Below are 14511 nucleotides of genomic sequence, written 5' to 3'. Positions count from 1 at the left end.
CAATCGAGGGATGTGGACACCCCCGAATATTGACGGCTATTTCGCACATTTTGCCATCACAATTATAGCCTAACATAACACTGTACTAGACACAAATGTATTTTCCACTAGCTAGTGGTGGTCATTACATTGCAGTGAAACTAGTAAAGACAACACAGCTTTATGTTACGGCGAAACATGGAGGCACTGCAGCTCTAGTCTCGACAATGCGTTACTTTAGTCTGGTATTTCTCTTCACTGATTGGTTAGACAGCCTTCAAACTTAGTGGTCAAGCAAAGAAGAGGGAGGGGCTCGTTCTGCATACCTAATAGCCGGAGTGAATAACTAATAGCCGGAGTGAATGACTAATAGCCGGAGTGAATGACTAATAGCCGCGGCTATTAGTCATTCAAAACCGTACGGAATCCATACGGTTTCCGTACGGAATTCTTGCCAAACCGCACGGAATCCGTACGGTTTCCGTGCGGTTTTGCACTTTTACCGCGCCATTCTAGGGCCGGATTGTGGCCTTCTTGGCTTTCCATGGGCTACCTCCAGGTACCCCCTCCATGCCAGGGCGCCCTGATTTTATGTTTATTAACAGCTCCTCCACCGGGGTCAAGACAATTTGAGTGCCAGATCCAGTCAGCCGACTGTCGGCCTTTTCACGATTGGCTTAAAAAAATGGCTTATTTAAATTTAAACCAATACGATGGTGGGAAAAGCTTACCAGTTTGTATGTTTTTTTTATACTTATAATTTTTCGCAATTCTGGACCCCCCCCCCCCCAAAAAACAAAACTCTCCGGTTCTGCACGATTCACGTGAATGACCAAATAGACCAAGAAAACGGCGATTGTCGCAGAAAAGCGACAAGTTTGCAGCTTTGTATATTGAAGTGAATATTTCACGGAGGGGCGGCGCCCTAGCGCCCTCTATTGACCCACCGCCACTGGTTGATATATCTATCATTTGTTCACTGTATTAGCCTACCAAATCACAGGCCTCTTCAACGGTTTAAATCAGACATCCTTTTTTTTTCTCACTTCCATTGAAGGACGGTGAATAGTAATTATTATTGGAAGATTGAAACATAATTATCAATAATTAATTCAAAATGTCACTGAATCCGGGGAAGGGGAACATCTTCGTGGAGCTGTGGTTCCCTCTGGTGGTCAGTAACGGGACCTCAGCTCATCCTTTGAATTCTACGTTATACATAACAGCATATCAAATATAATTCACCAACATGTTGGACTGCATCTATTCTATCCAGACAAAACCAGACATCTCAACACTGCATATCTGATTTTATTTGAATTTCTACAGGATAAATAAATAAATACATACAAATGTAATAAATATAACAATGACGTCAGAGAATAATTCAGTTAACATTATCTCTCTCAAACTATTTTTCGGGTAAAAACCTTCACTCATACAGACATGAATATAAATAAATACATAAAGTTGATAAGATAAACAATTAACCGTTCATGTGCCCTTTTAACATATAACAGCAAGGACCATGTTCGATTAGATCTGAATAACAGATGTCTGGGAACCATTTAGTTTCTTCACATGGTTGTTTGGGTGGAGACTCCTCTGTGAAGTTGTGTGTGACGCTTGAGACGACCAGATTGACTAAATGTTTTCCCACACTGTTTACAGTGGTATGGTTTCTCTCCTGTGTGGATGCGTTGGTGTTCCTTCAGAGTATCAGATCTACTAAACGTTTTCCCACACTGTTTACAGTGGTATGGTTTCTCTCCTGTGTGGATGCGCTGGTGTTTCTTCAGATCACCAGATAGACTAAATGTTTCCCCACACTTCTGACAGTGGTATGGTTTCTCTCCTGTGTGGATGCGCTGGTGTACAGTCAGATGACCAGACTGACTAAATGTTTTCCCACACTGTTGACAGTGGTATGGTTTCTCTCCCGTGTAGATGCGCTGGTGTTTCTTCAGATCACCAGACTGACTAAATGTTTTCCCACACTGTTTACATTGGTATGGTTTCTCTCCTGTGTGGATGCGCTGGTGTACAGTCAGATGACCAGACTGTCTAAATGTTTTCCCACACTGTTTACATTGGTATGGTTTCTCTCCTGTGTGGATGCGCTGGTGTCTCTTCAGTTCACCAGATAGACTAAATGTTTCCCCACACTGTTTACAGTGGTATGGTTTCTCTCCCGTGTGGATGCGCTGGTGTCTCTTCAGACTATCAGAGCGACTAAAGGTTTTACTGCACTTCTCACATCTGTGGCGTCCGGCTCCTTCTGCTGGAATCTGGCTCGTGCTTTGGACGGTTCCCGGGGAGGCTCCGATTGGTTCTTGATAGGAGGCTGCGACGTATGGGAGGAGACTAGGCTCCACCTTGATTTCTCCACTCCTCAGCAGTCGGCCGTACAGGTCGCCGTGGCTCCTCTTCATGTGTTTGTGGTGGAAGATCTGAGACGTGTAGGAGTACGGACACTCGGGACAGGGGAAAGCCTGTGCTGGTGTCAGCTGGGATCTCCCTCCTAGGAGAAAGAGAGAGTCATATGTATTTTATTTGCTGATGGCTGGTTTAAGCAGCCTCACCTGGCCAGAGTCAGGTGGTTTAGGCTTTGGGGCTTGATAAGGCTGCACAGCCTAATCAAGCATACCTGAATTAGTATACTTATATGGTTTTTTGAAACCTCCATGGTACTGTATATTTTGCATTTAGACCTTTTTCCAAGTAAGAATATTTTTCTATTATGTTGTCATCTTTTGTTTATTATATTTAAATTTATGTTAAAACTTCACAATTTCCTGTATAACTTCTTAACTGCTTTGTTAATGTAGATGTTTATTGTCCAAGCTCTTTTGAATTAAAATGAGATGTGGTCATGAAGGGCCGCATAGAAACCAAACCCTGACAGAAAGACAGACTTGAAGGCAGACCTTTAGTAGAGCTCTTGTTGTTCCACAGTCGATCAAATCCGATTCCCAGATGTCTGGCGTATTCGTCCCCATACCAGACCAAGAGCTCTGCTCCTGAAGTCACGAGGCCACAGGAGCGATACAGAATCCCTCCTTTGTGCTGAAATGCTATTAGGTTCTGTTCCTCTTCATTACGAGCACAATTGACGTACCTAACACACAGAGGGGTACGTCAACACACCTTTACAGTCTATCTTCTGCATATGTCATAGCAACCCAGAAAATATTGTGGATCTAATCAGATAACAGACACGGAGAAATATAAATGTTATCAATCAAGTAATGATAGTAAGATAATTATGAAATTTCTTCATGCAGTAGATGGTATAACAACAATTTCCCCCCGGGGATCAATAAAGTATTTCTGATTCTGATTCTGATAAAAGTGAATAGGGTCCAACCTCATCCAGTTAGAAAGTGTCTCTCTCTTTGCATCAATGTAATCATTGTGTCTGCTTTTGTAGATCTGGAGAAATGTGTTAATCAGACTCTATGCCATCCAATAAACACACAAGCACACACACAAGACTAGATCAAATAAATGAATACAAACACACTGACCTCCCAGGAGTATCCACTCTCCAGGGCTCCCTCTTCATCTGTCCTGTGTCCTTCGTAGGGTCCAAAGTGTGTTCCAATGGGAAGGCCACCGTCTCCACAGTAAAACACCCCTAGACCGGCCCCAGGGATCCCAGAATCTCTGATCTACCCCACATGAGACAGAGACGGAGAGAGGAGGAGAGTCGTAGAGTGAGAGGAATACATAGAGGGAGGGAGAGGTGGAGGAGGGAGGAGAGATAGAATACACACATGGAGAGGGGAGATGTAGAGAGATTGAGGCAGGGAGAGACAAAGAGAGGTGAGAGGAATGGAGAGAGGTGGTGAGATGGAGGGGGGGAGAGGAAGATAAGATAAGAAATAAATGGAGATGTGTAGTTGGGAAACAAGTGAGAAAGAGAGATTTAGACAGGAAGAGGGAGGGAGGAAAGGAAAGAGGGGGGTGGGACAGGGGGGGGGAGTTCAGAGAGGGAGTCACAAAGAGAGCCAGATAGAGGGAAATGGGGGGAGAGAGGGAGAGATAGACGGAAAGCACGATTCAGGAAGAAGAACCATTGGGGGAGAGATATATCCATCTGCTTTGGTAATATAACTGTTCACATTACTGTTTTTATATACATTAGCTGGGAAATGTATTAAACAATGAATGTTATACCGTCTCATTGGACGGGGATAACTTTGTTGTGTTAAAGTACGACATCTACCTCAAACCCAGCGGGCAGCGTCTTCTTGGCTCTGTCTTTCTCTCTGACAGCAACGGGGCGATCAGCCACGAAGACGATAGGACCGTGGACCTCGCACTCTTCGAGGAAGAAAGTCCTACACTCATCACAGACTGGAGAGAGTTCATTTATTTATTACGTCCAAAAGAGCTTCAGCTACAAATCTATATTAAATAGACAGAAACAGGAAGATTAAAAATTGGTTTGTGAATGAAAAAGAGGTGCACAGAGAGAGAGAGAGAGGAGAGAGAGAGAGAGAGAGAGAGAGAGAGAGAGAGAGAGAGAGAGAGAGAGAGAGAGAGAGAGAGAGAGAGAGAGAGAGAGAGAGAGAGAGAGCGCCCTCTTACAGAAGTAGTCGTCATCCATAGGTATTTCCGGTTCTTGGTAGTTAACTCTGAGACATTTCTCAGGTTCCTCCCCCTTGAATAAACCCTTGAGCCCTTCATATGTTCATGGAGAACTGATACACACACACACACACACACACACACACACACACACACACACACACACACACACACACACACACACACACACACACACACACACACACACACACACACACACACACACACACACACACACACAGTTACAGACTATACGTGCACAACAAGGTGTTATTGCAGTGAAGCAGTGGTGGGATCAGAGCTAACCCAATGAGACCTCCTCCTGGACTGCAGAGCCCCTCTCTACTCCTCCTCTGGGGCGGTCGATCTCTGGATGAGAAGGAGTGGTCCCTCCAGAGACCTCCTGGTCACTCCAGCCCCGCCCTGAGAGACTCTGACAGACAGAACCTCTAGTTAGGAGTACTCCCTGTTTTATTAATGTGGGTAGGACACACCTTACCTCCTAGCAACAATACGTCTAAGGTTATACATCGTGCTGGTGTAATTAATACCCTTAATCCATGAGTCTGCTGTCACACGGACATGAAGCAGGTCTCGTACCATAGAGGACAGGATATGGTAAGGCTGCTGAAGGTGATGTGTGCTGTTTTATACCTGTACAGAAACTGCATCTGACGTACTGGGCTGTTGTAGAGACCCCTGTCTGACTGGTGGTGGCTTCCACACTCGAGCACCTGCTGACATAACTGGCTTTAGGTTAGGATGTAACCTGCTAACTATTACCAACTGACTATATGAGTTAGGATGTGACCTATTACTACAACAAACAGACCATATGTAAGGATGTACTATATTAACTATGACTAACTGACTTAAAGGTAGCTTAGAAGTTATTAACAACCGAAGCAGTATAAAACCTATTACTATTAACGTACTATAAGGTAGTATTTCACTTTCTGACTTACGATAAATTAATATGTAACATATTAACTACTTACTGACTCTTAAGTAAGGAAGTATCCTACTCACTACTACTAACTGACCAAAAGGTAGTATAAGCTACTAACAACCAATGAAGTATAAATCCTAACTTACTAACTATAAGCAAGGATGTATGCTACTAACTACTACTAACTGACTATAAAGTAGTATATAAACGACTCACTTCAACTAACTGACTAAAATGGGTAATATAACCTGCTAATTTACTATGAGGTACAACCTATTATTAAATACGTTTATTACAGGTTTTCCTTTTTTCAGATGCAATAAAATCCCTTAAAATCAATAAAACCCCTTTTTGTTGCTATATCTTTGGTCAAATGACTAAGCAAAGCGGGCTAATGTATCTTCAGGGCTTTGAAAGGGATAATGTTCACTGCACATTACTCCTTCCAGAAATGTCTTGTAAATGTCTTTGTACCGGTCAATCCAGAGGTCCAGAGCTGCTCCTCCTCAGAGTCTGTCTCTTCAGGTGAGCAGACTCTCACCTGGCCGGGCTTCTCTCTCCTCATGAAGGCTGGAGCCACAAAGGACAGGCCTGACACACACACACACACACACACACACACACACACACAACACACACACACACACACCACACACACACACACACACACACACCACACAACACACACAACACACACACACACACACACACAGACACAAAAGAAGCAGTGATGTGTACAGCAGCACCACCTGTGTCTGTATGTATAGCAATGTACTCAGTAAAATAGTATTTAAACTATGAGTGGTTTACCAAGAGACGCCAGAACCAAAGAGAAGGGTCCAGCTGCAGGCTTGGGCGTTCCCGTCATGACACAAAAACGCCCATCGGGCGTTTCCGTCACGACACAAAAACGCCCATCAGGCGTTCCTGTAGCGTTTCATCGATCAATCAAGAAGAGGTGAGTGAGTTTCGCAAGGCATGCTGGGTATGCTACCCTTCCTTTTTGGCGGTTTTACCTCGTAGTAACTTTCCAGAAAAACGAAAGGGTTATGATGAGAGATTATGTCAGTAAGTATGATATTGTTTATTTGACAACATTGGCTGTTTAGTATTCTCATTTAAATCACTGATAAGCTGTGGTATCGTTGTATCCGAATTCGAATCCGATGTAAATACTCGTGACAAGCATGGTTCGGTAGCAGCGAATGCTATGCTATCTCGTCCATAAACGTAGCATATACTATTCAGAAATCAGCAACGTTTAAGACGGTTTGTAGGTAGGGTAAAGTTTGCAGCGAAGGCTTTGCCGATTATTTTACTGTGAGGTTAACATTACCAAAGTACATTGTTAAGTTGGATGTTAAGGTGTCAGCTGGCACGGTAAGAGGCATGAAATCGCGGCCACTCTGCTTCGTTGTGGTGACACACGCATCGGATTAAACTGCATGTAAACGTACTAGTACGTCTAAACTAACTAGTATGTTTACATGCATGGCAGATCAGAGAATTCTGTCAGTTCGGTCACGGCGCAACGAATTAATAAAGATCGTTAGCACTCTGAAAAACAGATGACAGATGTGCCCTTAGTCACTACTTTATTACCTCGTTGATGACCAACGTTTAGGAAAACATGTACTTTTAATTCACCCTTGGGTGAAATCACGACGCTGAAGTTGGCATCCGATTCGCAGCATCCGATTCGGCAGCTGGTCCACTTTAAATCGGTCCTGATTGAAAACCACTACACCTAGACTCTTCAAATCTGGACAAAATTTTCACAGTGAGGCTATACATTATATAAAACATAGTTACAGATTTGTGAAACCTTTTTCTATTTGTGAAAATGCAATACAGGCTCATTTTAATGCTTTTTAGGGGTCCAGACTGCATTAGAACGGGTCCTGATTGAAAACCACTACACCTAGACTGTTCAAATCGGGACTAAATGATCACAGTGAGGCTATACATTATGAAAACATAGTTTCAGATTTGTGAAACCTTTACCCTATTTGTGAAAATGCAATAAAGGCACATTTAATGCTTTTTAGGGGTCCAGACCGAATTAGAACTGATCCTGATTAAAAACCACTACACCTAGACTCTTCAAATCTGGACTTAATTATCACAGTGAGGCTATACATTATGTAAAACGTATTTTCAGATTTGTGAAACCTTTACCCTATTTGTGAAAATGCAATACAGGCTAATTTAGGGGTCCAGACCGCATTGCATTTTCACAAATAGGGTAAAGGTTTCAAAAATCTGAAACTATGTTTTACATAATGTATAGCCTCACTGTGATAATGTAGTCCAGATTTGAAGAGTATAGATGTAGTGGTTTTCAATCAGGACCGATTTGAAGATTCTAAGTGGTTTTCAAGCCGAATCGGATGCTGCGAATCGGATGCCAACTTCAGCGTCGTGGTGAACTCGAAGCTTAGTGTGGACTGAATGCGTGTTGATGATGATGCATATGAATTGCAACTTACACGTCTTCCAAACCTTTTCAGTACCCTGGCACATGCTTTGTCCAATGGACCATGGAAGGGACTTTACTTGGCTGACGAGGTAAAACGTGTGGCTGGCGCACGATTCATTGCATCTAGTAGAGTAGCATTCACTGGTAGACAGTAGGCCTGCAGCGGATTCGAATTGTATCCGAATCCGTTCGGTTCGTTTACCACAGTTCGGAGCATTCTGGAGATCCGCGGATTTCGGTTTCATGAAGGCATTGCCTTATGTAGCGTATTTTGCCTACTGTAGCCTACGTCCGAAACAAAAGGGTGTTTAGGACCCAGCGGAATGCATTCTCTCCAGTGCCTCCCGAGCCAATGAGACTTTTCCCGCCCCTCCCTTCAGCCTGTCAGCGTTCAAAACAAACTGGGCTTTTCAAGCGCACGATTCCGAAATTTAAAGAAAGTAATTGATACAATTATATTCTAAATATACGGGAGATAAATACAAACGGGTGATAATCGGGATAACGGCCTTCGAGGGCCGGACCGGTTCGTAGGAAATAATGGAACAGGTAGAGGCAACTATGGCTTTCATTGCTGCGCTCGTCGCCAGAGTTCTAAGCCTCGTCGGGGTTTATCCCTACATGTTACACTCCCCAGTTGCACCATGTTTTCAAATGCAATTTTAGGGGCAACATTTATTGCACAAAAAAGCCTTGCAAGTTGTCTGATTTGCAGTCAATTAACACATTGCAAATTAGCCTGTGGGTCTCATTCATTTTTGGTTTCTCCCCCAAAACCCTCCCCCGTCAAAAAAAGTCGGCCTATTTACTATTCACGGACCTGATCCTAATCCGAACCGTATCCGTAAAACCGAGGCCCAAAACGGTTATCTGAACCGAACCGTGGACACACTGATCCGTTTCACCCCTAGTAGACAGGCAGGCCTCTAGATTGTTTATTATGATTTAATGAAGTGTTCCTATGTGACGCTGATGGGCCCTGGTTGCTGCTAAATGCTTGTTCAAAGTGCATTGTGCACTTTTTGTATGTAGCTACAAAATGAGGGTGGATATCACTTTATAGTTTATAGGCATTATATACTAATAAGAATCATTGACAAATCACATTCCCCTTTTACCACCACAGGACGCACCTCACCAGTATCAGAGCAACAGCTGTGGGGTGTTTATGCTGATGGTGAGATGCATTATTTTCAGAAATGATGACTGATGACTAGTTTGCAAAACAACTAACTCATTTGTATGTTAATTTCAGTACGCAATGTATTCTACCCTCAAAAGCAATATGATTTCAGTCATCTCAATCAGATGTGTAGCATGAAATATAAGGCTTTTAATAATCTAGTCATCCTTACTGGAGGCTACAATTAACATGCATCATAGGTCATACACATTCTTTGTCTTCAGGTACTGCACTTACGGGAGGAGATGGCTACATCTTCACAATAATTTACACTGCTAAACAGTACTGTAACATGGATTTGTATTAGGCTATGAAGTCATTTAAAGCATAACTTTACTTTCAGGGGGACATGCTCTATCAGGAGGTGGTGGTTGGACAGCTGTTGGAGACCTTTATGCTTGAAAGGTTTATATACTGTGTCCATGTTGCTATTTACTTATTTTTGGTGCTCACGAAGATCGTAGCCAATACACTTGTCTCTCTGTCTCTAGCCCTGCAGAACTAGCTGGCTCCTTCTCACCCTCTCCATCTCCATCTCAGTCACACCTTCCAATCACTAAGCAGTGAAAGGTATTGCATACTATGTCAATACTTTTCTATTTACGTATATTCTCTCTTGCTCTTTCTCAGGCTTTTGATCGATCAGTGATTGCCTTTTTGTTTAATGGTGTGGGTTGTGTTGGTCTGGGCTTGTGTGATTGAATTGAAGGTTGATTATAATCCCTGTTTCTCTCCCTCTCTCTCGCTCTACTTCACTCTTTTTCGGCTCTCTCGCTCTCTCTAGCCCTGCAGGACTAGCTGGCACACCAAGCTCACCCTCTCCATCTCCCCATCTCAGCCACACGCTCCAATCTGGCACAACAGAGGACAGGCCATTCTTACCAACCTAAGTCCTTCAGTAAATTGTACAAGAGACGCTGAGACTGTACATGGCGATGCTTGGCGTGTTCAACAGGGTTTCAAACACATTCCGAGAACTAATCAAGCCTCTCCATCATTCCATATATAAATGACAGTTTGGCAGGGGACATTAAGCTTAATAAAGACAATCTCATCTACATAACGGTTAGAAAGATTTACAACAATGCAGGCTGTGTCAGTGGCCTTGCCCTACGCCTCAAAGGCTTCTCAAAAAAGAAGAATTGGCCAAGAGCACCCCTGGTACTGAGGCACGTTGCATATGGCAGGTTTGTCATAAAAGATGTCTGCCTAGCATAATGTTCTTTTATTACTCCTTTTTCGTTTTATTTGGGACGTCATTTTTGCAATCCCTTTCATTTGTAAATGTACATACTACTGTAGTAAATGTATCTGCCCAGAAATGCTGGTATTTTATTACTCCTTTCTTTTTTGTTTTTGTGACAAATGCTATACGATGTATATAACATACATTTGTGCCTACGATGTATGTTGTAAGGTTAATTGTTACAGAGCAATTACTGTATTTTGTCTTTATTGAAAACATTCAGTGGGAAAAGTAAGTGAACACTTGGAGTCAAATGGCCTACTGTTTGAGCCTTCATAGTGTCTGGTAACTGGATTTGAACTGCATAATGTCCCAAGTGTTATTTTAATCTATTAATTATTTAATTTGGGCATATTCTTAAACAACTATATCAAACATCTCACTTATACCTAATACCCTACCTATACTAACCCAGAAGATAATGAACATGAGATCATGGAGCCTCCCTGTAATGATCGTGTTGCATCAAGTTTGATGCAAAGTTTGGGCCGAGATCCGACACATAAATGTAAGCCAACATTCTGTAGGCCCAGCTGGCTAACGTACCCGTATTACGAGATCGAAAAAGAAGGGGGCGCTAACGTCAGTTCTATGCTGCCCATACTACTAGATCGACGAAGAAGAACGGGGCGTTCCAGCCTGCGTAGACGAAAACGCCCATCACACGAGAACGCCGGGGGGGGGCGTTTTAGTCTGCGTGAACGAGAACGCCCACGACACGGGAACGCCCATTTGTGTCTGCAGTCGGATGATATTGGAGAGTCTTGGCCCCATAACGCGGAAGCAAATCGCTCCTGTATGCTACCCTGCGCCACTGAGCAGTTTGTATAGGAATGAATGGACGGCCAGTCCGTGGTCCATCCTTATTATGTCCATGCTCTGGCAGCATCTTTATGGTGCGTTTTAATATCCATCCGTCTCGGAGCTCCGAGGACGTTGCCTAGCGACACGCACAAACACGCCCCTTTTCCTTGGAAGTCGATCTCGCCATCTCGTTTGAACTCAGCGGTGACCGAGCGAGGCTTCCGAGATAGAATTGAAGATGGATGCGCCACATTCAGTGAACTGTTTTCATTGTGTTTGGACCGCTTTGGTGGTTTAAATCGCAATTTCAATCACTCGTATTGCTGTAATAACTTGCATATGCAGAAGATACATTGAAACATGAAATGAAGTGAAAATTGTAGAAGTTCAAATGGCTGCGTTTTCGTACGGTGAAAACGCACCGTTTCATTTATATTATTTCGTAGTCCTGAAATAATAAATGAAAATAGTAGTAGTAGTCGGCCAATGCTACCGCAACAATAGCTTTCCGGGTGGCGTCCATGTTTTTCTCCGACGACCTACGCTCAAAACATAATAAAACGATTTTAGTGTGGGGTGGCGTGGCGTCCGAGATCCGAGTCGGCTCGCAGAGAATACTCGAATGCACCATTAGACGGATGAGGAAGCCGGAACCATTACGTCATAGGCCACGCCCACTGGATACAAACCCAGCGCGGGAGTCAGATGAGGTCAGGAACATATGGCCGTCCCGTTGCTAGAACACGGCAGCGCCAAACATTTCACTGACGACTGCTTCCTCAACTTGGGCCAATACAGAGCTGGACTTGCTCAACGTCTGAAAATCAAGTCTGGATCAGTACCAACTCTCCTCGGCTCAGCTACAAACCTCGACAAAGTAAGTTAACTAACGCCATATCATTGTGTTGCTTTACTGTATATGGTTACCTTGTTAGCATTATAATGTTGCTTTAGCATTAGCGCTACAGCTAACAGCCAAGTTATTGTCGCTAATGTTAAGGTAGATAGCATCAGTTATGTGTGTAAATACCATGGACCTATTAAAGAAAGGACTGTGGACTAATACATGGCCGCCCATTCATTCCTATAAATACACGCACTGTAAGTCGAGCGTGCATCTCAGCAAGCATGGGGCATCACACGAGAATGGGCACAATTCAACAAAGGGGCTACAGGCAATGATCTCTACTGCTTGGATACCAAGGGAATGCAATGTCTGCTCACCATACAACAAACGAATACAACTGTATTTTACCGGCCACTGGACCGCAGTAGTTCTAGCGTTTTACTGATGAGGAGATTGACCTGTTAAACTCATCCTAAATGCATATGGTGCGTTCGGGGCAACCCTTGTTCTCGCCCCCTTCTACCCTCTTGTACTCCCAGTTATAACTGGTTGTTTACGGGCTAAAAGTGTACCTGAAACGCACTATTATAGGCATGGTTTCCCCTTCTTAACACCTGATTCAAATCAAAGGGTTATTAGCAGATTTCTGAAGAGCTTGATGTCATGGTATTGAGTTGATGAGATGAACTATAAAATATGTAAACAAATCAAGGATGTAATATCATTTCATAGAACTAATTTTAAGTATTAGGCTAATGTAATTCACTAAACATGTTTATCTTATATCTTTTTGCATCTTGCACATGGACTATATACAATGTTACAAATTGAGTACCTATTTTACTTTGTTGTCTCTACGCAGCCCAGCTCATCAAGTGCTTCCATTCAGCAGCTTCTCTCAAGGGATGTTGCCTGCCAGACAGAACACCTGGAAACGCATACTTGTAGGCACACAGAAGAATATGTTGGCATTTTTGCACTTAAATAGTTAATCGCGTTTTAGCCTACATTCAGATGTGAACTCATTCTTGCATGCGAGGGTCTTGAATCCAAAAAAATAAATACGCAGGCAAGACATTGAAATTGTAGGGCGTGCCAAGCCGCGACCGAACCAGCTTGGCAGTGTAAAAACGCCTAATCTGTCAGTAGTGGGGATTGACAACTATTCTATGAAAATGAAAGAATATGTCTTGTGTTTGTTTCCTTCTTTATGTGGAAAGCAGCAGACCCCCGACACCATTTCAATCAAGGTTGAAGAGGATATTGGTGGAGGCTTGCCCGCCGTAGGTTAGTAATACTCATTGCATCTATGCAAGAAAACAACCTTGATCAACTGAGAATGTACTTGATTCTACCTGCGCTAAAAAGCCTGGTCCTCTTTGGAAAAGCATCATGACCAGCGCCCTGCTAAAACATGAGTCAAACTTGGGAGTTGCATTTCAAAGATGGAATCAGTCAAGAGCCCAGAAGGGTTTCAAGACGGATGCCACATGAGCTGGTTTATCATTCTCAAACATCACTGAATTCATAATGCATGAATGTCAGCTGATCAGCTTAGAGGGAAGGACACGTTGTTGCTTTTTAGTGTCAAAATATAATTATTGTGCTTGCCTCGCTTGTCATGTGGTGCTCAGATCACTTTGCGCTGCTGTTCGTTGAGTGTCCTTAACCTGGCCAACCTCTTGAGCTTTGAGTCTAGGGAGGAGGGTGCTGGAGGTGACGGCCCTCTCCAAAACTGTGAATCTGTGTCTGCAGTACCATTTTAAACCCTCTGTGTCAATGTTGCATACATTTAAAGAGTTTCTTTCACGTGTACAAATACACAATGCCTCCCTTTATGCAAATAATGTATTAAAACAATAGATTTTTCCTTTTTTTCTCCCTCTGCAGAAGACTGCGATGCCTTCAGAGACCGTAGCACTCAGCGCGGCGCCACCTCAGAGAGTCTGGGTGTGGTCGCCCCTGGCTCCTCCCACATGTCCAGCCACAGTGAGGAACTGAAGATTCTGAGCGTCTACGGAAAAGGGGAGGGCCCACTGGCGGAGGACGGCCATGGCACCCTCTTCACCGCGTCAGAAGTGGAGGCCCTGAACTCGCTGTCTGCGGACCACAGCGCGGCCAAGAGCCTGGAGCGCGCCGAGCGGTTGGTCTGCCGCGAGGAGCTGAGTGTGCAGGTTGGAAATAATCTTCTCATTCACCATCCAAAAGAGATGCTTCCTCTGTTACAACTCTAAAACAAACCCATAGAAAGCACACACCTTTATGATTCAGTAGTTTTTTACACTGCCAATTATGTCCGTCTTATGCCCAACTAATCTGTCGGTAGTGGGGATCAACATCTATTCTGTGAAAATGAAAGAATATGTCTTGTGTGTGTTTCCTTCTTTATGTGGAAAGCAGCAGACCCCGGACACCATTTCAATCAAGGTTG

At 43.5% G+C, this 14511-nt stretch overlaps 1 protein-coding gene and 2 long non-coding RNA genes across 3 annotated transcripts; 1 reads left to right on the top strand and 2 right to left on the bottom strand.

The window, feature by feature from the left end:
* Positions 1-1045: 1045 nt before the first annotated feature.
* Positions 1046-4591, bottom strand: LOC130382666 (histone-lysine N-methyltransferase PRDM9-like). Its single transcript, XM_056590533.1, has 6 exons — positions 4573-4591; positions 4208-4338; positions 3507-3650; positions 3347-3411; positions 2907-3097; positions 1046-2500 (listed from the first exon to the last, which is right to left on the bottom strand). Exons 1-6 carry the CDS (start codon positions 4589-4591, stop codon positions 1557-1559), a joined length of 1494 nt encoding a protein of 497 aa, XP_056446508.1. The 3' UTR covers positions 1046-1556.
* Positions 4592-4933: 342 nt separating this feature from the next.
* Positions 4934-6082, bottom strand: LOC130382543 (uncharacterized). Its single transcript, XR_008895588.1, has 3 exons — positions 5996-6082; positions 5227-5306; positions 4934-5005 (listed from the first exon to the last, which is right to left on the bottom strand). It is a non-coding gene; the product is annotated as an uncharacterized LOC130382543 (long non-coding RNA).
* Positions 6083-6358: 276 nt separating this feature from the next.
* LOC130382541 (uncharacterized) lies at positions 6359-9709 on the top strand. The gene is made up of 4 exons (XR_008895586.1): positions 6359-6589; positions 8032-8089; positions 9127-9177; positions 9527-9709. It is a non-coding gene; the product is annotated as an uncharacterized LOC130382541 (long non-coding RNA).
* Positions 9710-14511: the final 4802 nt, after the last annotated feature.

Source organism: Gadus chalcogrammus, chromosome 5, assembly GCF_026213295.1.
Source record: "Gadus chalcogrammus isolate NIFS_2021 chromosome 5, NIFS_Gcha_1.0, whole genome shotgun sequence".
NCBI classification, from domain to species: Eukaryota; Metazoa; Chordata; class Actinopteri; order Gadiformes; family Gadidae; genus Gadus; species Gadus chalcogrammus.
Note: the sequence above shows the minus strand (reverse complement) of the source record. Positions and strands in the feature narration are given on the sequence as shown.